This window comes from Helicoverpa armigera, chromosome 26 (genome assembly GCF_030705265.1).
Source record: "Helicoverpa armigera isolate CAAS_96S chromosome 26, ASM3070526v1, whole genome shotgun sequence".
NCBI classification, from domain to species: domain Eukaryota; kingdom Metazoa; phylum Arthropoda; class Insecta; order Lepidoptera; family Noctuidae; genus Helicoverpa; species Helicoverpa armigera.
The window spans coordinates 2,659,373-2,685,040 of NC_087145.1; the positions used below are offsets into that span (position 1 = coordinate 2,659,373).

Here is a 25,668-nt window from a genome sequence, read left to right on the forward strand (position 1 = left end):
AGATTAAAGTTGTAGACAGGCGTCAAGTCATTAAGTAGTCGTCGGCGATGAGCAATAAAAATTAGAAAACATAAATAAAGTTTTACTGTGAATGAACATAGTACCGAAATACGCGTCTAAAATAATGTTGGACTATATTTGTGTTGTATGGTTGAGCTTATTGAAATGCTGAGTGCAAATGTAGCGAATGTCGATGCAAAAGTGACACAAGCAACGGTTCTACGTCATGTACCTAAAGTACCTGCTTTAGTAGAGCCTACATAATTTGCATAAGCATAACTTAGGACATCTGCAGAGCAAGGACATAAAATAAAAAAAAACGAATCCAATAGAAATCGTTAATGTTTAGCAGCTGAAATTGAGTATGTACACGTTTCTATTTAGAACAGTTATAAGCTAAACGCAGTTTTAAATATAGACTTTAGTACGAATGAAACTGATAATATGCAGGTATAAAATCGTGTTTATGAAGAGAACGCAAATTAGAAGGGAAATAGCGACAAACTTAAAGGGATTCATTCAAATAATTATGAATCCGGTGGTGATGATGATGAAGACAGAAGACAAGTTGCAAAAATTGTAGAGCTTTTTCTATTGTCTTTTGTTTTAGAAGCACTGCAGTTTTTCAATGTTATTGTTAAAGAAGTTACAGTTACCTATATGACTCATAGGATTCCACATAATCCAAAAGGAATAACTGAACGGTCATAGCATCATCCTTTTTTGTTTGTCTGTCACAAAAGTCACGGTCGATTTAATCGAAGTGCATACCTCCTGAATTAAATACGATTTTGTATACTCACAAGGAATACTGATTTCCTTATTTAGCTTCAAAAATGCATCGATAAAAACTTGCACAGAAAAACTTGTGAACGATTTGTTTAATTCTGAATTGTTGTTTTTTGCTGTCCATTTGCGATATTTATGTAGAGAATTTTTATTAGCTTCATTTTTCACGGATTAAGTTATTATTTCATCAAGTTTTTTTTATATTCTGTCTTATCTTCCTTGTCATCTACTTAAGTATTCATATCATTCATACATGTATTATTGGCTTCTTTTGCCTTAAAATATAGTATACAGTTTTAATATTATAAATACTTATTTTACTGTATCTTATATGTCTGGTTATGTTCCCAACTTCCCAAGTCATAGGCTGTTAAATTAAGTAATAATCTTTGTACTTAAATATAATATTTACAATACAATACAGGGTATATGAATAATATAAATTATAAACATTCATACGTGTCTATTCACTAGCTGAAGAGGAATCATTGTTTTCCACTGGGAGACACGATATCTGTCATGTAAAATATTTTATGCTTACAATCAGTCAAAGCTGGAATTGTCATAATATTTTAATTTCTAAATAGCTCGTATTTTATATTTAAATTATGTAGTCTTTCAAAGTTTTCATTTATGTTATTCTTTGTTGCTGATACTATATGCAACTCTATCTCAGTCAATGCTAGTCTAACGATACCTGCTTCTACACCTTCATCCACGCCTATCTTTTTTCTGTTCCTAAAGCATAGCATGTCTATAACTACTTAGCAATACAATTTTTCATTCATAATATTCCTTGTTGATGTAACTCTAACAGCCTCAACCTCTCTTAGAGCTGAAACATCGATAGCTGCTGCCATATCTTCATCCAGGACTATCTCCTATCCAACTATACCAATGTTTTTATTTATAATACTCCATATTGATGTTACTTTAGCAGTTTCAATCTCTCTTAAACTTATAACGATATCCATATCTTCATCCACGTCTATCTCTAATCTATTCCTAAAGCATAGCCCATCTATAACTGCTAAACAATCCCTATTAGCCGGACGTGCACGTACGAAGTGAGTTGACACCGCTCCGAAGGGCCATATACGATCGGCATGGCGTTGAAACTCATTATAATTTATAGTCTGTCCCTTCGTCGTGTACCGCGAATGTTAAGTCAAGTGATAAAAGGATTTGCCGCGGTGTTTGACGTAACTGTGACGTTTTAGTCAGTTTGACGTTTGAGGACTATGAGGTGAGAGAGTGGAGGAATGATTGAATTTGGGACAGGCAGTTCTTGGTAGGTGTGTAAGGAAAGTTTAATCGGTCAAGTTATAAAGTGGTATGTAAATGTAGTTTAATACCTTTATAATATTAAGCAGTTAAAGTCTATGGATTCATATATGAAACATTCACCGGGCATAAGCATTGTTATATTTCATTATTTTGCTAATAACACGGCTACACACACCACTCAATAGTAAAATAGTATAGTCGAAATGAAAGTGATTAGTTATTAGAGCTTTAAATACATCAAATACTTTATTACTTTAGATGTTCCAAAACTCCTTGCAAATTCAAACACATGTATTAACAGAACAATTAACATAGCAATACACAGCTTATCAAAATCATCAGCAACAAACAGACAGACAGACAAACAAATTCGCACCAAGCATCGTACCTCAATTTAATTTACAATGATCCAGTAGTTACATGTCATAGGGTTTATTGCCATAATAAATGACCTGATGTTAACAGTCCACGTTTATCCCTTAATAGAAAATATGTGAGTCAGCAATAAAACCTACAAGCTGATCTAGAATCCCTACTAATATTATAAATGCGAAAGTAACTCTGTCTGTTTGTCTGTCTGTTTGTTACGCTTTCACATCTAAACCATCGAACTGATTCTAATAAAATTTGGTATAGAGATAGAGTTGACCTTGAGAAAGAACATATAAGATAGTTTTTATCCCGAACTTTTGAAGAATTCTCTTGGAAACGCGATATAACCGAACACTACGCGGGCGAAGCTACGGGCGGAAGCTAGTAGTCGGCTATAAAACCTACAAGCTGATCTAGAATCTAGACTAACTTGTGGTCTAACTTGTGGTACAAGAGAAATGAATTAAGATATCCATTTGTGCTGGTGTAGAGTAATTTTGCTACTATTTATGATAGACTTGATAGTTTTAATTGGTCTGCTGTTAGATTATTATCGAATAATATCGTTTTATTTTTATAGGATGTTATGGTTAGGTATCTTTCAGTAAATATGTGCGTGACTGTGAAAATTTATTTGATACTCATAATTAAAAGCTAGCTTCTCTCACTCAAATATGAAACCTCTCTCGGTAAATGGGCCAAATATTTTTCAAATTGGATCAATAGAGCGTGTTCGAGCAAACAAACAAACCCTTCAGCTGTATACAGATTACAAATTCACATACCGTATGAAAACCTTCAACGAAACTTAGTATAATGAAGCATCAAAGCGACAAACACATCAGACAATACGTAAATCAATCAACAGTTTTTACGACTCTACAAATCGCGAGTGAGCAGACCACTGAGGAAGGAATGCGTGGAGATGCTATAAGGAAGGTAGGTCAGGCGCCTTCTTGTAGGTCAAGTAGGCGTGATAGGACTAGGCGTTCGGGTTCTTTGTCAATGTATAAAAAATTGGTCTTTTTAGATAAAAAATCGGTAAAAAAACTTTTAAGTTAAACGGTTTTATCTTATGTGCACTGAAAACTAGAAAATAAAAAAAAACTGTTACTTACCTATAAACCTACATAGGTGGTCCCGGTCATATTAGACTAAAATAAAAACGTGGGGCCCATTTCCTAACTATTGCTGTAATACTTTCTTCTAGAGGTATAATAGGTGTGGATTTCTACTTACTATAATCGTAACTGGAGATTTTGACAATCAATAATCAGCCGTAGCGGCTTCACCAGCGAACGCCGAGCTCACGATCTTCCAAAGTATAAAGATATGCTTTGCCATAGGTAGGATTTCAGAGGGCCCCCACGTTTTTATTTATTTATTATTTATTTTTTTTCTAGTAGGTTAGTTTAGTTTATTTTCTAGTTTTTAGTATTTAATGAAAATGCCTACCGAATATTCCTCATTCTATTTATGGGTCAGCGGCGGTGAGGGAGTGCCAAACTAGAAAATAAAAAAAATAGTTACTTACCTGTCAACCTACGTAGGGTGTCTTGGTCATATTAGCCTAAAATAAAAACGTGGGGCCCATTAACTGTTGCTGTAGTACTTTCTTCTAGAGGTATAATAGGTGTGGATTGCATCGACTTACTATAATCGTAACTGGAGATTTTGACAATCAATAACCAGCCGTAGCGGCTTCACCAGCTAACGCTGAGCTCATGATCTACCAAAGTATAAAGATATGCTTTGCCATAGGTAGGATTTCAGAGGGGCCCCACGTTTTTATTTTAGTCTAATATGACCAAGACACCCTACGTAGGTTGACAGGTAAGTAACTATTTTTTTTATTTTCTAGTTTTCAGTGCACATAAGATAAAACCGTTTGACTTAAAAGTTTTTTTATCGATTTTTTATTTTCTAGTTTTTAGTATTTAATGAAAATGCCTACCGAATATTCCTCATTCTATCTAATTCATTTAGTGCATCATTATTACATGGTCTCTTACCTGATAATTTATTACAATCTAATTAAAAAAAAAGTCATTTTTTTAACGACACCAAAAATCATCAAGTGACCCCTCCCTGGGTCAGCAGTGGTAAGGGAGTGCCAGACTCTTACTGACAAAAATAGTTATGTTTCGTCGTAGGCCTTTTATGTACCAGGGCCACGGTAACTCTTTCGAACAATCCCGCAGCCCAGGCACGCCTGGCACCCTGTTGGGCCCTGCTGGGGTTGCTGACAGTATTCTACTTGTGTAGCCCTTTCATTTGATACCCATATTGAGGGGGTTGTGGAAAAATATGTAATCCGCCATTTTGTGCCGGCGGCCATATTAGATTTACAATGTTATTGATATTACTATATTGTATTGTCATCGGAATAAAAGGTGTATACAAAATTTCAGATTAATCGGTTGACAGGAAGAGGGTGTTTGAATTACTAAATTGGACCCAAGAATAAAACAAACGGGATGAGCTGAATAAAACCGTTTAAAAATTGTTATCAGCCATTTGGTAGCGGCGGCCATCTTAGATTTCAATTTTGCATAGTAAATTGTATTCTACTTGTTGAGACCTTTCATTTGATACCCATGTTGATGGGATTGATAAAACCTAAGTTATCCGCCATTTTGTAGAGGCCGCCATCTTGGATTTGAATTTTATATAGTACATTGTATTCTACTGGTTGAGCACTTTCATTTGATACCCACATTGACGGGATTGATAAAACCTACGTTATCCGCCATTTTGTACCGGCGGCCATCTTGGATTTGCAATATTATTGATATTACTATATTGTATTGTCATCGGAAATAAAGGTGTGTACCAAATTTCAGATCAATCTGACAACAGGAAGGCACTGAAATTTCAATTTCTAAATTTGACCCAAGAATGAATAAATAATAAATTATGTGCACTGAAAACTAGAAAATAAAAAAAACTGTTACTTACCTATAAACCTACATAGGTGGTCCCGGTCATATTAGACTAAAATAAAAACGTGGGGCCCATTACCTAACTATTGCTGTAATACTTTCTTCTAGAGGTATAATAGGTGTGGATTTCTACTTACTATAATCGTAACTGGAGATTTTGACAATCAATAATCAGCCGTAGCGGCTTTACCAGCGAACGCCGAGCTCACGATCTACCAAAGTATAAAGATATGCTTTGCCATAGGTAGGATTTCAGAGGGCCCCCACGTTTTTATTTTAGTCTAATATGACCGGGACCACCTATGTAGGTTTATAGGTAAGTAACAGTTTTTTTTATTTTCTAGTTTTCAGTGCACATAAGATAAAACCGTTTAATTTAAAAGTTTTTTTACCGATTTCTTATTTTCTAGTTTTTAGTATTTAATGAAAATGCCTACCGAATATTCCTCATTCTATATATGGGTCAGCAGCGGTGAGGGAGTGCCAGACTCTTACTGACTAAAAACCGTTGTGTTTCGTCGTACGCCTTTTATGTACCAGGACAATCCCGCAGCCCACGCAGGCCTTGGCCCTGTTGGGCCCCGCTGGGGTTGCTGACAGTATTCTACTTGAGTAGCCCTTTCATTTGATACCCATATTGAGGGGGTTGTGAAAAAAATATATAATCCGCCATTTTGTACCGGCGGCCATCTTGGATTTACAATGTTATTGATATTAGTATATTGTATTGTCATCGGAATTAAAGGTGTGTACCAAATTTCAGATCAATCTGACAACAGCAAGGTACTTAAATTTGAATGACTAAATTTGACCCAAGAAAGAATAAATAATAAAACAAACAGGGTAAGCTAAATAAAACCGTTTAATAAAAACCGTTTAACTTAAAAGTTTTTTTACCGATTTTTTATTTTCTAGTTTTTAGTATTTAATGAAAATGCCTACCGAATATTCCTCATTCTATATATGGGTCAGCAGTGGTGAGGGAGTGCCAGACTCTTACTGACTAAAAACCGTTGTGTTTCGTCGTAGGCCTTTTATGTACCAGGACAATCCCGCAGCCCAGGCAGACCTTGGTCCTGTTGGGCTCGCTGGGGTTGCTGACAGTATTCTACTTGAGTAGCCCTTTCATTTGATACCCATATTGAGGGGGTTGTGGAAAAATATGTAATCCGCCATTTTGTACCGGCGGCCATCTTGGATTTACAATGTTATTGATATTAGTATATTGTATTGTCATCGGAATTAAAGGTGTGTACCAAATTTCAGATCAATCTGACAACAGCAAGGTACTTAAATTTGAATTACTAAATTTGACCCAAGAATAAATAATAAAACAAACAGGGTAAGCTAAATAAAACCGTTTAATAAAACAAACGGGGTGAGCTAAATAAAACCGTTTAACAAACAGGGTAAGCTAAATAAAACCGTTTAATAATAAAAATGGGCGGGTTTTAAAGAAGGCTCATGACGGCAGAACTAATAACGTTGACCCTCATTTCGGCGCGCCACTTAGATTTTGATCTGTGTTTTGGATGACACGATAAACTGTAGGTCCCGGCTGTTATTTGAACATCTTTAGCAGTCGTTATGGGTAATCAGAAGCTAATAAATCTGACAGCCAGTCTTATCTAGGGGTATTGGGTTGCCCGGATAACTGGGCTGAGATATATTCAGATAGCCAGTTGCTCCTCGTAAAACACTGTTACTTAGCTGCATCCTATTAGACTAGACGCCGACCCCAACATAGCTTGCTAAAAGGTTAAAGCAGAGGATGACTTAACACATTTTGCGTTATGACATCTCTGCTCATTTAGTTCTCCATGCACCAGTCGGACTAAACGCTCTCTAATAAGACGATTCGCGTTCAAAACACATTCAAGCGAGCTGAGGCCATATCAAATGATGTGTGTACCTATTGTCTCAGGACTTATAGGCTATGTCGGCGCAATAAGTTCGTGAGCAGAGGCCCTAATCGCCTCGATCACAGAGTTTGGTATGGCTTGGCTCTCGTATTTGGCTCTGTTATTTGTTGCTGAATATTAATTAATAGTTTTATTGGTTTGTGTTTAGTGAAAATCAAGGTCTTTGGTGTGTGTGTGTGTTGTTTGTTTGGTTGTACTTATTTAATTGATGGGGTATAAATAAGTGGTTTTGTTTACTAGTTTTGTTTACAAGTAGCTCTACTACATTTTATATTTTATTGGAAGTACATATAACATAAAAACTTTTCACAACTAGATTTTAGTCAGTTGTCAAAAGTTTTTGGTGGTACCTAATCGTATGGAAGTGACGAGATATGAAAGTCTTTGAAAGGCTAAAGGGAAAGTCAGAAGCGTCAAGCTGGCTGCTAGTAATACTAGGGGAAAAATATAACTAAATAAGGAAAATAGTAAATATAAGCGATGAAAGACAAACTAAAATTACAAAGAATTCAGTTGAACTTTAATATAATATATCCAACTTAAAAAAAATACAAAATCCAGCGAAAGAAAATACAAATTCCTACCCAACCTTGAATCTTTAAAACATGTCAAATACATAGTTGCGAACAACGTCGTATTAACAACATTGATATATTATGTAGGTACTGTATGCATTTTTATTTTATTGCTTGCATATGCTGACGAACATGCTAATATCATGCATGATACTCTAATGACATCAGCCACAGCATAAGAATAAATAAATCCATTGTTTTCTTTATAAAGATTTTTTGATTCATTGCTTTAGTATCTAGATAAGGGTTTGTGTACACTGTTGTAGCGTTTTATAAGTAGGTAGGTACTTACCTACATTGTGTGAAAAAAAAATAGTTATTTTTTATGCAACATGTAGGAAACGGTAGTACTAAAGCTATAAGAAACACAACGATACTAAATAGCTTGAAAAAAGGACATTATCTTTTATATAGAAACAGTCTTCCTTGCCAAACCACGTCTAATTCGAGGTGAAAACAAGTGCCATTTTATTTGTAACCAAGTCAAAATTACCCCTTTATTAAAAGTCACAAAACTTCATTAATTTTAACACAATTTAACCATCAATGACAGCCGTGAAGTTAGTTATTTTGTTTTTTTCTTTAATTAAACGATATCACGCATTATTACGATTCACTGCCAGATACGATCTAATTTACACTAATTACGAAAGCAACTGTATAATTAAATACACGTAATTTTACTTTAACACGAACAAAAACTAAAGTGAATCATCAAATTAAAAGTTATTAACCATTGTCAACAATTCATATTAGAGCATCACACTGCAAACTTTTAGTCAGCCGATAAGTTTGTTTGGGCTCATAAATCAGTATGAAGATGAATGGTAGTACGCCCATTACAAATATCAGGTATTTAGGCGGTGTCAGAACGACTGAACACTTGGTGGACTGTTTAGTCTACAGTCTTAATTTATGGTTTAATTACTAATTAAAAAGTATTGTATTTAGGTTCAACAATTTTTCTATCACTTCAGCCGTAACTAATAGTGCTGCCCTATTCCTAGTTCATAAATTTATCGACATCGATAAACAAGTCTAACAACTCCAATTAATTTCATGCTTTATAATTATTTAGATTCTTAATAGGTGGTTTGCGATATAATAACAGCTAATTAAGAGTTTAACATAGCATAAACATAAACCGACTAATAATCTCAATGAGTAATCTAGAACGTACTAGATCAAATAGTTTAAACTGACCCGTGTTATCTAGAAGTTAACTATGCGAAATAAAACGTAATCTATGTATATTAGTGTTAGAAGTCAAAGATAAAAGCTGCATTTGTCATTAAAAACGATATAGTTACGTTAATTTGTCGAAAATATTCTCTTGATTAAGGGTCTAGAATGTTAAAAATGCAGCTAAAAACACCATCGATGCAGGCCGGTTACGATTCTGAGAAGGGCTCGGAACAATTCCGCCGCTAAAAACAATTAAATCGTAATTAAGGGCCGTATTAAGAGACGCGGCATGCGTCCGCGCATTGCCGCACTCATTTTAGGAAGAGGGTTGTGAAAGTATCGATTATTTTATCGAGTAACTTGTTTTAATTTTAAATGTAATAGGTAATAACTTTTCATTTTTAGTAAATAGGTAGTCATAGTCAAATAAGTACATTTTCAAATTTAAAATTTTCATTCTGTACATGATTATTGCAGGTGCTACTGTAGAAAATAATATTTATACATATCATGTACATAATATTATATTTAAAGTATACGATGCAGTTGAAAGTTGAACAATACAAGGATTTGTTATTAATAATTGCGTAGGCGTCACGACCAACACTTTCTCTTACCAATTTTAATTTATCGCGAAAGTTACGATTGATATAAAACTTCGAAATCACTTGACACTTTACAAAGCGCAAAATAAGAACAAAATCCACCATTAATCCGGCGTATTCGAAATTCAAAATTCACGATTCGATTTTTGAATGGCCGATAAAAGTCGACACTCGAAACGCCCGCCAATTTTGCATGCATAAACATCGTAAATCTCATTGAATGAAAATGAGTATCGATATATCGATATCGGGTTTTACGATCGATTCATTACTCGAGTATAAGTCGTGGCCTTATTGAGGACAATGCTCGAGTCACGTCCCTAACAATCACATCTTCATTAATTACGGAAGGAATTTTTCCGATGGTAGCCTATGGGATAGTGCTCCAGTGATAAACTGCAGCGATTAGGCATTCATTTTCAAGAACTACAATAATAATTCAATTAGGTATTTGTTTATTAAATACATATTTATTTAGTACTAGCTGTTGCCCGCAACTTCGTCTGCGTGGGCAATATAGAATAGGCAAAATACTACTTATCCCGTAGGTGCATTCTTTCATGTGACAGTATAATTAGGATTAGCACTTAGCAGTCGCATAGATTCATTGATCAAGGTTGTGTTGTGGATGTGACCATTTATCTAAACAAAAGAAGTAAAGTTTGTGACGTTGTGAATATCTCTGGATCTAGTCAGCCAATTTGGAAAATTATTACGTATGGTGCGTAAGTAATTTTCACAGGAAACAGTTATAATCTATGTCTTTATGCTTTGAGTCTGACAAAGCTGTCATTTGTACATTTTCTGCAGCTGCTGCGACTAATCAGAAGCCAGAAAGTCTGTCAGTTTCACCATGGATATCGTCTTGTGTAGTGAGACTGGACTGAAGATAGGTAGATAGGTACTCGCTCCAAGCAAAATATTGGTACTCAAACAGATTCGGTGACTGGAAGGCAATACCAACATAGTTGGGGAATAGCTGGATGGATGATAAAATGAGTCATCATCATCAGCAGGCGCATAGGGTAGGATAGTTTCACTACTGGGGAGAAACACTTGTATGACGGGGATTTTCTGTGCACTTACTCACTATGGTAAGGCTGACCCCACATTAGGCGTGCGCGATCCTCGGGCGTGTGAGTAGCGCGGGCGTCGCGAGCACGCTGCACGAACGTCGCTTTTTGCTGCCCTGCGGCATGTGTGAAGAGTGCAAGCGACGCGCTCGCGGCGAGCACGCGGCGCTCGAGTTGCGTTCTTACCCCTTCGCCCGCTATCCCCGCCGCCCGCTAAACGCCTTAGCAGTTAAACGTCAAGGAGAGCGGCGCGTGCGCGCCGCGAGCGCGCTGTAGGTAAATGCCGCAGGGCAGCAAAAGGCGACGCTCACGCAGCGCGCTCGCGATGCACGCGCGGCGCCCGCGCTACTCACACGCCCGAGGATCGCGCACGCCTAATGTGGGGGAGGCCTAAGCCGGGACTCCACCGAAATGTTTGCATTAGTTCACGAATAGGCAAAATGTACGTATCTGTGAGAGTCCATTTCATGTGTTCGTACTTGAAACCTGCAGTTTTGCAAAATGTACGCTTGCAATTTGTCATTTCTTGGTGGAGCCAGCAAATCGAAAGAAACATAAGTGTTGTATGCTGTGCGTCACTACCGCACACCGGGAAAATTTCGCTCTTGCGGAGGACGTTTATATACCATATTTTGTGTCACACAGGACGACAGTAAGTATCAACCGAAACACTTTCAAAGATCTGATGAACGAACAAATCAGACCTGACTTGGTCACCTGGGGCCAATCAGAGCTCTATGAAGCGATCATATGCTTTGGCTCCTACTGTTATTGTGGTTTCTGAAAATTTATTCACCTCATTCAACGATGAATGTAATTCTGATGGTACTATTAAGAACACTTGCTTAGCGCAGAAGCTGACGTTGGCAGGTCGACTCTTTTGACTTCTCGAATAGGATACCATTGGTTTTTGTGCAATGCACACCTGCAATGCATTCTGGATTAGGATAGGATACAGGTGGATAGGATTTGCAACAGAGAACAATTCTGTCTTTGTGATTAAATGACATCAAACGTAGTTTTATATAAAAGGTGTTTTTTTAAGACTTGGCTCGGATCTTACTGAGACTGTTCGTAATCGTGACCAGTGTATTTGCGATCAGAAGTTGAAAGTAAGCATGTCTCTGGTATGCAACGCGCAATTTGTACGTTTTCAGACGCATAAAGCATTTTACGTGTATATGGTATTAAATCGAGAAAGCTCCCATTTCTTATCTGCACTTTGTATCTGGGCTTGTTCTTAAAGCTACAGAATCCTACATTACCTACCTACCTCACGCTTAGCAGCGCTTGCTAGGATTAAGTTTACATATTTTGCATCAGAAAAAATAATTAAGGTCTACTTAATACTACTCACTCAAAGTAATTTGTTTTAAGGCCACCACATTAGTGGAAGATAAGCTAAACTATGTTTATGAAAAAATCCTGATATGAACTCCATCTGTAACTTTAAATGATAATTAATTGTTCCACTAAAGTCATCATTTTTGACATAATGTTCAAAAAATAATTTAGATGGCACCGTTTTACATTTGGCTGAGAACTATTAATTTTCCTTTCATCAAGATAATAATTATAATTGTATTTTGATGTGGCACGGCAAACTGACAAACACTATTGGAATGTCTATCGAAAAATTACACTACGTGTTAAAATATGGTGAATTACGGAAAATACACAACTCCATCTGTTGAAATAATAATCCTCTATAAAGAATGTATGGTAATTTATTGTCATTTACCACCTCGCTCCTTTGACAAATTTTATGTATTTTATTTAACACAGATTACCACAGATGGAGCTACTTTAACCTTGGCTAAACAAAATTTTCATATTTTTTTTTCTTCCGAAGTTACTTATGAAGGTGTGATTTTCTGTGTAAAGGTTAATAATAGGCCGATCAACTAATATAAGTACAACATTCAAATGTACAGTTTTGACAAACAGATTGCGTGTCGTAATATTTTACTTCTTGAATTCACTAAATTAATCATATCTTTTGATAGAGTGAATCAATTTCGATGAAACAAAAACTAAGTAATACCTCAAGTTACGTAGATTTTTTGTATATAAGCATTGTCTCCATTGAATTCGTAGATTTTGCGTGAATCCCGAACGAACAAACAGATAAACAGATAAACAGACAAACAGACATACAGACAAACAGACAATAATGACAAAAATGATGGAAATGGGTTCTGTTAGTTATCCTTTAACATGCTGGCTATTTTTTTTCTCAATTTCTGCATTGTACAAAAATTACTCCTCTACAGATTTATTATATGTATAGATTGGGTCACACTAGAATTAGATGAGCATTTTTGAGTAGGTATCTTAGTAACTGACCAGGTTAGTCAGATAGTAATAACACCAAATGTATATCCAACAAATGTATTTGTCCAGATCCAATAGCTTGACTTAATACTCATTAAAACACACTTAACATTGTCCGCTATAACACGCACCACACCCAATTTCTTCGTAAGTGATAATGATGACTCGTAAGTCGTACGACTCTCAATTTGTCGCACGAGTTTTTGTCGCCGCGACTTGTCGAGATTCAGTCGCAATTAAGACCGTTTCCCATGTCTATGTAATTTTTAGGCTAATTAAAGTTATATAAAAGGCAAACACAGGGGTAATGAAGATTTCTTTACAATATAATTATTATATCAAAACTTGGCTGTACCGGTTTTTTGGGGGAGTGATAAGATGACAGATTTGGACATAACAACATTTCTCATCGTGTATGATGATACTGAAAAGGCAAAAAGATAATTAAAAGTCTCACTAATTTGTGTTATTAAGAGGTGTAAAAAGTTTCTGATCAAAGCTCTTAGCACGATGACCTTTTCAAGGATGATGCTTTAGATATAAAAGCAAAAATAGATCTAGACTATCCGCAAAATGGTTTTAGAAGTCTAGCAGATACATTTACAGACAAATAAACTCACAAATCAGACCACAAACCTCTTGACGATGTCAAACGAGACTTCAATTGCAAAAACAATGTAGGTCGCGACAACGATGCATGAAATATTGTCGAGATAGATCTGAGGACAGCCGGACTTGTGTCAGATGCATCTACAATTTATTTCTCAAGATACCGTTGATAGGTGATTACGATCTCAAAGAGGGTACAGGTAATATTGAAACGAGAACAGAAAGATAAAATAAAAATATAATTTATTAAGATGGAGATTTTCTATGTATGGAACTTTTGAGAAATATAAATAATGCTACTAACGAAATAATGGATGCTAATGTTGGAGAAAATGTATTTTCAAAAGAACGTGAAGTTCTAGTAAAACTTGTGGATAATTTGACTGAATGGGTTGAAGTTACAAGTTAGTATGTTAGTGAATATAATAGCACTCACGACTATAACAATTCACGTTTGGTGTGAGAACTATTAAAAGATAGTAAATGATCTTAAACGAGAAGAAAAACATGCAGTTTGAAAAATATTCTTTAACATTACAAGAACTTTACTAATATCCTTATTATGTAGTTGCAAGAGTGATTAAAATCTTTGTAGAAGAATATTAAAGTTTCCACATTACTAGTGAATTAATGAAAAGGAACGCAAAGCCTTCTATGATAGGAATTAATGTATGTTTACGTGTCAATCGTGCTATTCGCCATGCAAATTATAAACGTTGTTAACATCACACTATGTAAGGTCTGTAATGAGCCAGGTTTGTTGAGGCACAACGGTTTCTACTGACATTACTTAAGTAACAAGCAAACCTTCAATGAGTAACATGTTTTCCTCATTTAGCTTTAAAGCTTGAGCAGCTCTTTTATGGCCAAATACTGAAACGCCACTTAATTTTAAGGACAACTCAAACATCTTTCTGTATCTGTCACACTTATGTAAATTTCTGCGACTGAAATACTTTTAAGCAGAACTTACAATTTAAGTATTGTTTGACTATTTCCTGGATAGATGACTAATCTAAATTACTAAGAAGAAATAAATATTTAAACGCAAATAGATTTACACTAAAATAAAGGCGCCAAAATTAACAACCGAAGCACTGTTATGAAAATGATTTTATGTCTTCCGCAGGCCACAAATGAAGAGACGCTAAATTAACAGAAGCGCAATAAACACATAGACTAGCTAATGAGTGCCAAACTAACGCCAACAATGATACAATATTGCAATAAAATAGTCTAAACACGTACATTAGTTACAAACAACTTAATACAAACCGGGTAATTCGTCTCGCTCGCTCGTAAAATGAAGACATAATAGAGGCAATTGAAGTAACAACACACAGGCACGCAATCTTAACACGATCCCATTTACACTTTTTGTTTAACCGTACAAAACATTCTAATTTAGCAATTCCAATGCAGCTACCGAATTTAAAGGCGGAAATATAATTAACAGTAATTATCTCTTTGTTTCAGAAGCAGAAATTGGCTGTATGGAGGAACAGTTGAAAAGAACACGACATTTCGTAATCAACGATGCGCAAGATTATAATTTATAAGTACAAAATGACGTTGGTGAAGATACACGGGATCAGGTTGGAACTGACCTGACAGAAGATTTTGTAAACGGTGATAGAAGTAATCTAGTGGTTGTGATTGGACTTTCAAAGAGTGATGAAGTGTTGACTGTTAGTGGTGAAGGACTATGATGTCGCAGTGCTAGGACTGTAAATAATGCCTGATCGGGAGTCGGTGGGAGGTCCTGGGAGTGCAGGCAGTGGTTTCCTACCACTACAGTTCCCCTCGGCGTTTGCCGCATTCCATGCTTCGACCCCGCCCGGCACCCCTACTTCAGCAATGCATCACGCTACACATTATCATCATCATGCCCAGTAAGTACCTAGTTTATCATAATTTGTTTCTGCCTTGCCTTTGTCCAACTTCTTTCTAACTAGCTTCCAGTCTAACCGGATACAGCAGAGGACCAGTTTTTATTTGGACTGATTACTTTCGGACCTCATATTTTAACACTGAAAACATAAAATTGAGACCATTATTCATAGCAACTTCTTAAAAACAGCATAATCAAATCATAATGTATATGTAATTTAATAAATGCACATTAATAAATACTCAGTCCACTAAATTAACTGCAGTAATAAAGATATTATTGATGATGATTCGTTTATGAAGATAGACATCGCCATGTTTTATTAATGTGACTTGGTGTTTATCCTTACAGCTTACAACTGGAGCATTAGTCAATTCATCTTTATTACCTTTGCAAATATTTAGTATTGAGTATCGTAATTTGCCAAGCACACTTAGTTCTATCATCGGTTTAGTACCTCGCTTATCATAATCTAGCCTCTGAACGGCGGAGCGCTTTGCTATCGACGAATCCATCTACATATGTAATTTTATTATGATTCGCTTGCGAGGCAAGTGTCCTTTAATATTACGATCGCTTCACGTTACCCGCTCGCTCCTAAACGTCAACCACGTTTATTGGCCAACCTCATAAAATAGAGTGGTTCATTAAACATTTTACATGCTGCGAAACCCTTTTTATTACATAATTGCGTGTGTTACCTTTTTAACTTAACTGTAATTCAAAACATCGACTTTGTTGTACTCATTTTCAATTAAAACTGTAACTGCATTATCAGTAATAAAATTCATATTTGTTTCTTATGCACCTTTATGCATATGCCGTTCCATTAGTAATATTGCCTTTATTCCCACTTCACTAACTTTTTTACGTCCTGCGAGGGAATTTATATCAGGAGCAGGTAGAGAACTTTTAGATTAGATTAGAGCCGGCGTATTAACTGTGGTTTACGGCCGGCCGACCATAAAATCCCTTCCAGGTGAGACAACGTGTTACTTAATGATAATTTATTGCAAAACAACGGACAGCGTGAGCCGGTCAGATTTGACGACAACATTAATCTTCGGTAACTGGGCGATATAAAAATGGCGTCGTAAACACCAAAAAAGGGTCGGATCGGCACCTGAACCGAAGCGGCGAGTGACGAACAGGAAGTCGTCAAAGGAATTGAGACATTTACAATGTTAGGACGGACTTTAATAAAAGCAGGACGGTGCGTTTCAACAAATGAGTTACTCGCTGTGCTCAAAGGGTGCGTGATGTATGGCGGCGGCCGCTCGAGCCGCCTGACTGAAATGATTAATGCCTCAGTACCCAGCCTCAAGGCACGCCTCGACTTTACCCTCACACTGCGCCAAGAGAATTTAAAATGTTAATTTACTAAGCACTTGAACACAGAATCACCTGATGTATGTGAATGCACTAGGCCTTTACCTCAATGGCCATATTTTATGCTCTCTACTTGAGAGTTTGAGTATCAATAAGAGTTGATAGCTGGAAATCGAAGCCAAGTGTTGGCTGCGTATTGAAGACGATCCTTAAATCTTCACACGAGAAAACACTTTGCGATGAAGCCGGTCTCAATATTTAAAGGCTCGATGCACGAGCAATAAACTCGTTATTTCCTACGTCTTATTTATATCGGTTGTGCAACTCGTTATGGTGAATGTAAAATCGGGTATGAAATTGGTTGTATAAAGACGTCCGCTTTCTCGGAAGTCCAGTAATCCTTTATCCACGGTCCACGGCGAAGGATTTCGTCGCCGGATGGGTGTACCCATTAACGACCGTTTCTTGGTGCCTCATTTAACCCGTTGCTGCGATAATTGCCACCACGTGTTTATTTCCAAGCGTTCTAATTATAGCACGCACAATGGGTTGGACACGATCGGTTATTTTGGCTCCGTTCGCTCCGTCAAAGTCAATTTTGTCCAGCCACAAAGGAGGTGTTGCGAGTCGTCTGTCGTTTGATTCATTAAGTACAACTCTTTGAACTGATGTATAGGTATCGCGCGACTTCGCCTATTAATTCCGATTCAACCTTTTTAGCTCCGGCTTGGTGCGCACTGCGTGTCGTATTAGTTTGTCGTTTTGCATCATTGGAGTTGTTGCCACCATTCCCACCTGCTGTTCTTTTTGTTGTTACATTTATCTTGTGGCCATTCACTGCTTCGGAGTTCGTATCTAATTATACTTCGGGGACGTTATTTATCGTTGGGTTATCTAATCTTTATTTGCTATGTATTGTGCAATCTTGTTTGTACATAATATGGTTTCGAGAATAATAGCGTCTCCTGTGAATAGGGAGATTCCGTTAGCGTCCACTTGCGTCGAAATTGTGTTGGTAACTTGGGTTGCACATGTGTCACCACAAAAGCTCAGGGCCACAATAAAAGCGCCATTCAGCCGCCCGCATCCCACTCCGTCCTCATTGTGAACGTCCTGGCTTCACAAATCATCAAAGAAAAAACCATTATTATTGACGTAGAGACAAAAGGCGTTATCGAGTCGTGATTGGGCGTCGTGTGTGGTTCACTATTGTTTCTGCTTGTAACACGAAATCCTCCGCCAATTAGGTGCAATAACTCTATCATTTATATCATCACTTAGGTATAAAAAGTGTAAGTTTTATTCTGACATACGATATTTATTAACGTTATGAGATTTTGTGTCATCGATGGTTTTTTTCTTAGATGTAAACATAGACATTGGTATTCTCAATCTGATATGTTTGGAGTCACCAAACATTTTGTCATCAGATGTTTTGATCTTGTCTTAGGTATGGTATGTGAAAAGGACAGGCAGTGTTTGCGCTGGACTTACATTCTGTTGTTACAGTTTTTGTAAAGTTAATATTTGGACTAATGGAAAATTATGGATGTCATAAATGTAAAGTAGATTACATAATGTTGAAGAAATCTTAGTTATTATCATAAGACTGACAGTTTAAACACAAGTTCAGTCAAAAAATACCAAACAAAATGAAGCTGTGTAAGTTCAAAATAAAATATCTGCTTGTAAACTTAAAATTGAGACCTAGACCAATCCCAGCGGGGCCCAGCAGGGCCAAGGCCTGCCGGGGCTGCGGGTTGTTCGAAAGAGATACCGCGGCCCTGGTACATAAAAGGCCTATGACGGAACACGACGATTTTAGTCAGTAAAAGTCTGACACTCCCTCACCGCTGCTAACCCACAGCGGGAGGGGTCATTTGATGATTTTACGTCGATAAAAAAAAAAAAAAGACCTAGACCAATATGTTCCCACAGACAATCAACTATTGTTTTAAAATGTACAAACTAACAAAAGCCAGTATTACTATTCTCATTGAAAGATTTATTAGTGCTGAGCTACTGAAGTTATGAGACTTGAAATTAATAATAAACAAAAGAAACTAATTACTGATGTTTTTGAACAAAAAGTAAGTAAATGAAAAAGAGATTTATCGCGACGTTCTTGTAACGAATGCTGGACCGTAAAAGACGGAGCCTTTGTTGTTACCCTCCTGCAAATAAGTGGAGTTTAAAACGATCGTTATGAATATTTGTGGTCTTAAAGCCAGTAAGGTATAGCTGTTAGAATCTTTAAAATATCTTCACTCATGTTATGACACCATTGTCAATGTAAATGTGTCTATTGTTACAAACTTTGAGACTAACATAAAAGTGAAATACATGAATGAACTTGTCTATAACATGACTCATGTTACTGATGCTGCTTTCGATCTCAAATGCGATCTAACGGAAGCGAAAAAAATAGCACCTATACCCAAATAACTTGCTAAAAGCCTTCCGTCTAACACCATTATCTTGGACCAGAACCTTTTTTTGTCGTAAAAGTCTCGTCCCCAAATTGACCAAAATGGTCTCCGATCGGTCAATCACTATAAAGTAGTTCCGGTCATAAATTGTCCCTCTACATCCCGTTTGACTGTCGTTATTGTCCTGACCACGCCCCGGGTATAAATAGTCTAGCTGTGGAATTATCCTGGGAATAGGACTGTTCCGGAAGGTTTAATAGCTTTGGAAACCAGATGTAACTACTCTTCGTTTAATACGCGGAGTTTATTCGCGAAATTGTTCAACTTTCTTAGAGTTCTTCCGGGATCAAAGAATGTCTGTTTTAAACTGTCTGGGTTCATGATTGGAATCATTTGTTTCATCATGACGTCAGCTATCGTCTCTAAAATATTTGTTTTGTAAAAATCTCCTATTACATTTTATGGGATTTTCTTTGTTTGCATCAACATTTGTGTTCACGTAATCTCATCATTACTCAACAGTTTTTATAGTCGTGTTAACATTGTTGACTTCTGTAGTCCATCTTATTTATTGTTTTACAACAGGTCTTTAAACTCTATTTCCATAGCATCATTCAGTTCTTCCATTCAAGAATCTCCAACAAAGTTCAGTTTATTCAAATGCCAAACGAATTCGGGTTAATCACTTATAACTCATCACCAGTGTAGTCATGTGACCTCCCACTTCGGTCTAAAAATACCCTCTGCTAATAACTATACTCTTATTGTAGGCAAATTTTGTTTGTCACACTTCGTAATACGTGCCACCGTATGAATATTACATTACTGTTTAATAAACTATGCGTTATCCTGTTTAAAAATGGTTAAATAATTAATTATGTAAGCAAGTTCCGTGGGTGGGGACTTCGAGAATGAGTTGTGGACTGTCTCTATACATTCATTCATATCAAAATATATTACTGTAGCATTTATAAGTGGCATCACTTTGAAAAATCTCCTCTCCTAAAAAAATTAAGGTCCAAAGTTTATAAGAAATGAGTTCAAGCCTAGCGAAATTGGGCGTCAATGGAAACTTATTTTTTAAATCTCCAATAATCGCCATCTGGGCTATAAAAACGTTAATAACGAAGGAGAAGAAAAAGAGTGGGGTCATGCAACGTCGCGTGTGTACAGTAGCCGAACACGATCGTGCGCAGACGCAGCTCAGCTCATTAAAATCTTAAGGTGCGCGCGCAGACGTGTGTAGGGACAGATATGGAAATGTAAGGGATTCTGGGTGGGTAAACTGGGTATAGTTAGAAGATGATGGGTAAATTGGGGACTTAACAACTTTATGATGGTTTGATGTTCTACTTCTTCTTTCGTGTCGATGACATGTCTTATAGTGAGACTACTTTTTGTCAGCCCAATATGTTTGATGTTAAGTGTCGTTGAAAACACTTGAGTTATTTTTTGTTGTAGTGACATTTGGCGTTGGTATTGATTGATAACTTCTAAATATTGTCTTAAAAATTCTATTACCGGCAAAACTGTTGCTTAAAAGGCCTTTAGTTGCGAGAACGTCCAGACCATAGGGACAAGAAAAAACTAACAACTTTTCCTTCTACAAACAGAGTTCAAACAAATAAACTACCATAAATCACACGACCAATAACTATAGAAACAGTACACAAACCAATAAACGTTCATTTTGCGTTTAATACTGTTGTTTTGTTATTTCATTAAGCTGAGGTTTTTAATGCTTCACGGGTTCTGAACTCGCACAATTGCGCGTAAATCGGTCGCGTGGTTAAGGGTTCGATTTTGCTTCGTAATAGCACCGTGGAGGACCTTAGGCTCGGTGTGGGTCCTTAAATAGTTTGATACCAATTTGGGGTGGTTGACAATGGGAGTAGGGCTAATATAAAACTGTTTAGGAACACTTTCAGGATTTGTTCTGTCAGTAGGGACTATTGTTTTCTTGATAAAATGTAACCCTTATCCGTCTAAACGATGCTCATTTGTTTCTCTAATAAGTCTTCAAAGAATATTATTTTCTTAAGGATAAATCAGCATTAAGGGTTAAAGATATTAATTCTACCAAAAAGCTCTGTATTAACCCTTTCTTTCGTCCCATTCCTTAAGTTTTTAAGCCATAGCTGAACTTTACTAAGCTGGCTGTCATCGCGACAGTGTGTAAAGCTTTAAGGGCTTGTCCCTTCCCGATATTTACGGCTGCTAGAGCAGATAAATCTCATTCAAGTAGTTTAGAAAATACCTCTTTTAATTATATTTAAGAAAAACCAATTGGTTTCTATTGTAAGGCCCGGTTGTTCGAAGCTCGGTTACGTCAAGGTTAGGGTTAAATTCTAGTTATAGTAAAATTAACAGGGTTTAAATTCAAAAAGCGTTGTTGAACGTCAAAATTTCATAATAAAAATGTCAAATTAACCGTGGTCAAAATTGACAACGGTAAAATTTTAACTTTAACTTTACCGTAACGTACGAACAACCTGGCCTTAGGCGTGGTAAATATTTTTAATTCATATATTATTAGCGACATCCCGCAATTTCATATCCCGAAGCAAATATTAAAAAACATTATAATCCTTTCTCGGATTTCAATTAAAATCCGTTCAAACTTTTAATATCGAAAGAATTTAACCCCTTTTTACTTGCAGCCTATCAGTACAAAAACACAGATAAATATAGTGTTTACGTTAGATAAATATTCTAAAACTGTATTTACAAATGCGTAGTGAAATACAATACTATATCAAAGCGAGTTCGTTCGGAAACGTGGCACCTGTGATTGTGTTTACTGAAATAACAATGCACTATGAAATGCTGTGGTTTGAGGCATAAGCGCAAGCGGGGCGAGTTTTTTGTTTAGTGGCTTAGACTATCTGTAGAAAAAAATAATTGTTCTTCTTTATACAATGCTGTTATCGATTTCACACTTGCATATTTTTCTATCTTTTATTATGGAAGTTAAGTTTATAAGCAACTTTTTTAATGGTTTTGTACTTAATCTTCGAAACTGAAAAAATAACGAAAACGCTGTACCTTTTTCGTTTGTAGGTCGTGGTTTAGATGTAACTGTTCGGAGGGTTGAGTTTGTAAGTAAAGTATAGTAAAACTTCACGGGTATATAAGTGAGCGGAACTCAAATATTTTAGTAAATTATGGATTATGGCATCTGCTAGTCTAACTTGAATCCAATGACAACACCTAAAATGTCGCTCCCATTTTTTTTACGTAGGAAGACAAATTGGTCAAAAATAAACTATAGGTAGCTGCAAATTTTGCCTTTATCCATAAATAGAGCTACAAAATGATTTCATTTAAATGCGTTTGGAAGCTACAAATGTCAAAAAGGTTAATAAAAATAAATATCATTGATTACGATGGCACTTTGCTTCGACGACAGTCATGTCTATATTTTTTATCGCGAAAATAAAAACAAAATGCCCACGAACAGTTATTATTATTTTGGGTAACATAATAAAAATGTTATGCCTTACTTTTGTGTTGTAATTTTGGAGCGAAAGCGATAAATGATTTTCTTAGAGCAATTCAATTGTTAATGATTTTTCATTGCTTTTTTTTTGCAAATATGTGTTATGATTGCCTCTTCTTTCATAATAAAAATTTAACTCGTATGATAAAAATATTTAAAGCAGGAACTTAAAATAACAGTCAATACAAAGAATAGTGAAGTGTGGTGTAGTATAGGAATACCTGTGGTACAAAGTATTATTTTACTTTATGTATAACATGAAATTAAAAATGCTTTCTAATATACTTTTTATGTGGAGTTCCCATATAAAAACATATTTTAATGATACTTCATAACACACGATAGGTATCTATGTCAAAAATAAAATACTTTATTTAATCGCTATTCTTATACCTTGGACCAAACCCCCACAACATATTTCCGACACCGTCCGTTCTTGAATAGGGAGTGAATTTCGATAAAACATTATCATAAAATTCCGTTTTACAATTTCATTACGACATTGCAAGTGGTACAATAATAAACTTAATAATATAACTGTCGAAGGGCTTTGGATTTAATTTATTGTTAACTGGTTTAATAGGTAATGTAGCTTATTTGTTATCTTTTGTAAACTTAAATCAAATTGATTTTAGTGGTATAATAATGGAACTATATATAATATGCAAAGCTTGGGGGCTTTGCATGTCCTGAGTTGCTGGCTGATCTCCTTAGAGAGAAGAGAGTGGCCGACAATCGACTAGGACCCTGTCGCATCTGTATACCTACAGAGATATAATACAAAGTTTGCTAATTTATACCTACATCAGGTCGTAATAGCCGCTAGCTAAACTGTCAACAGTGAACAATTGTAAAATTATTCCTTCTTACACTATCACCATTAATATACATACTTCATACGTTGATGAAAACATCAAAAAACCCACGTAAATAACACAGCAAAACATAACTATTTACATACGAACAGAAATACTAACTTAGCATATGACTTCATCTCTTAATATAGCCAGTACTTCAGAAAATGATTCAAGGGAACTACATTCAATGCTCAATGCACGGAGTAAGGAAAGAGTGGAGATGCCATAATTATGATAGGTCTCGCGTCATCTTCTAGGTCAATTACGTACGTTAGACATGATCAATTACGAGTGAACTAAGGAAGCCCTTTGAGACATCTGTTAACGATTTTTGGTATTACGAAAATTATCGGCGAATAAGGACGAAGACAGTAACGTTCCTCGTCACACACTCCCGCATTTTGGCGCGCTACTTTCTTAGGAGATTTTCCGTAATGGCACCTTTTTTTAGATGGGAAATCATCAAATGACCCCTCACGCTGTGGATTAGAGTGTCAGACTCTTACTGACTAAAACCCGCTATGTTCCTTCTAAAGCCTTTTATGTACCAGGGCTGCGGTAACTATTTCGAACTATTCCGCAGCACCGTTATGGCACCTCTGTAGTCATTTAGTTCTCCATGTCAAAGTAATAAGATAGCAGACATAGGTAATAAAGTGTGACAAGAAGCGATTCTAGTTGATTCTGAGGGTTTAAACACCCCGTGTTTGTTGCTTGCAGGGTCAAGACCCTTAGGCGTGTCAGATGCTCGTAAAGTCGGTATCTCAATAAAAGTACCCTAGTGCAGCAACTGGCGGCTTTTACGAGTTGTTCCCGGTTTTATAACATGTATGTATGTATGTGCTGTGTGTAGGTATGGGAATGTAAATACTTTTATAGATGGGAATCGGGCTGAAGGTTTTTTTTCCTGTTCATTTTTGAAGCCTGAAAAGCAAATTAAACGTCTTAGGCTAAAACGTTTTACGGGTGTAAGTCGAATTAATCTAAAAATTGTTTACTCGAATATGCGTCTGGTGAGCGGCGATGAAAATGTTTTTTTTTTATGCATTATTTTAATTATTACTTTTATGTTTAAGTATCGAAAATTATAAGATGGTGGACCTATTCAAATAATATCCGAAAGTTGAAAAACGTGCTCTGAATATGTAGATTAGTTATCCATACCAATATACTCAAGAAGAAACTTTTTTTTAAGAAAAAATCTTTTACACGCTTTATAAACAAACAGCCCAATACATCAAACAATTTGATCACACATCCGCTCCACACTTATTCCTCAAGAATTTGCATTACACTCCGTCACTTATCTAGAAAGTAGTGCGCCTACATAAAATCTAAATTTACCGTACAGAGAGCTCCCTTGTCAACTGAGGTCAATGGAGGCATTGACAGCACAAGGGCGTGAGTGCATCGATATTACTATTGATGCATTTTAGCTGGTGCAACTACGTTCTAGTAGTTTTGATGTTGATTGAAGAAGTGGGAATAGGGAATGTTCGACTTGAATTTTGTAGGTTTAGTTAAAGATAATTCAAGTCATCAATCAATTCAATTCAAATTAAAAAAAAAAAATACAGAAAATATGTTATAAAAACTACGAAAAATATGATCAGCAAGTTTTTTGAAGTACTACAGTCAGTTGTACTGAAATATAAACAATGCACTTTTTCATTAGAAGATTGCAAATAATCATCAGGACATAAAAGTGTATAACGTCCTGGTGATTATTTTTATAATTAAGTAAAGTTAATATAGGTCTATAATAAAGTAAGTATAATCTACATTAATGTAAAAGAAGTCGTATTAGTTACACTACATGCAACTCAAAAACGGCTGAACCAATTTTTCTGAAATTTGGTGAGAGATAGCTTAGATGGTGTAGCCGGATATGCCAGGTAAAACTGAGGATGGAAGCTAGTTTATCATGTTTGTATATAAACAACTATTATATACTATACTGTTGCTTATTT

General features: G+C 36.1%; 1 protein-coding gene across 7 annotated transcripts in view; it reads left to right on the top strand.

Annotated features, from left to right (window-relative positions):
- LOC110373905 (zinc finger protein GLI4) overlaps window positions 1-25,668 on the top strand; it is a 111,307-nt gene that overhangs the window by 43,290 nt on the left and 42,349 nt on the right. For 5 of the 7 annotated variants that reach the window (XM_064041824.1, XM_064041828.1, XM_064041826.1 and 2 more), the window contains one exon: window positions 15,170-15,585. In XM_064041824.1, the coding sequence (XP_063897894.1) occupies window positions 15,428-15,585 (158 nt within the window). In that variant the 5' untranslated portion in view covers window positions 15,170-15,427. The remainder of the gene's footprint in view (window positions 1-15,169; window positions 15,586-25,668) is intronic. The other 2 variants (XM_064041825.1, XM_049849446.2) reach the window with 2 other exon arrangements.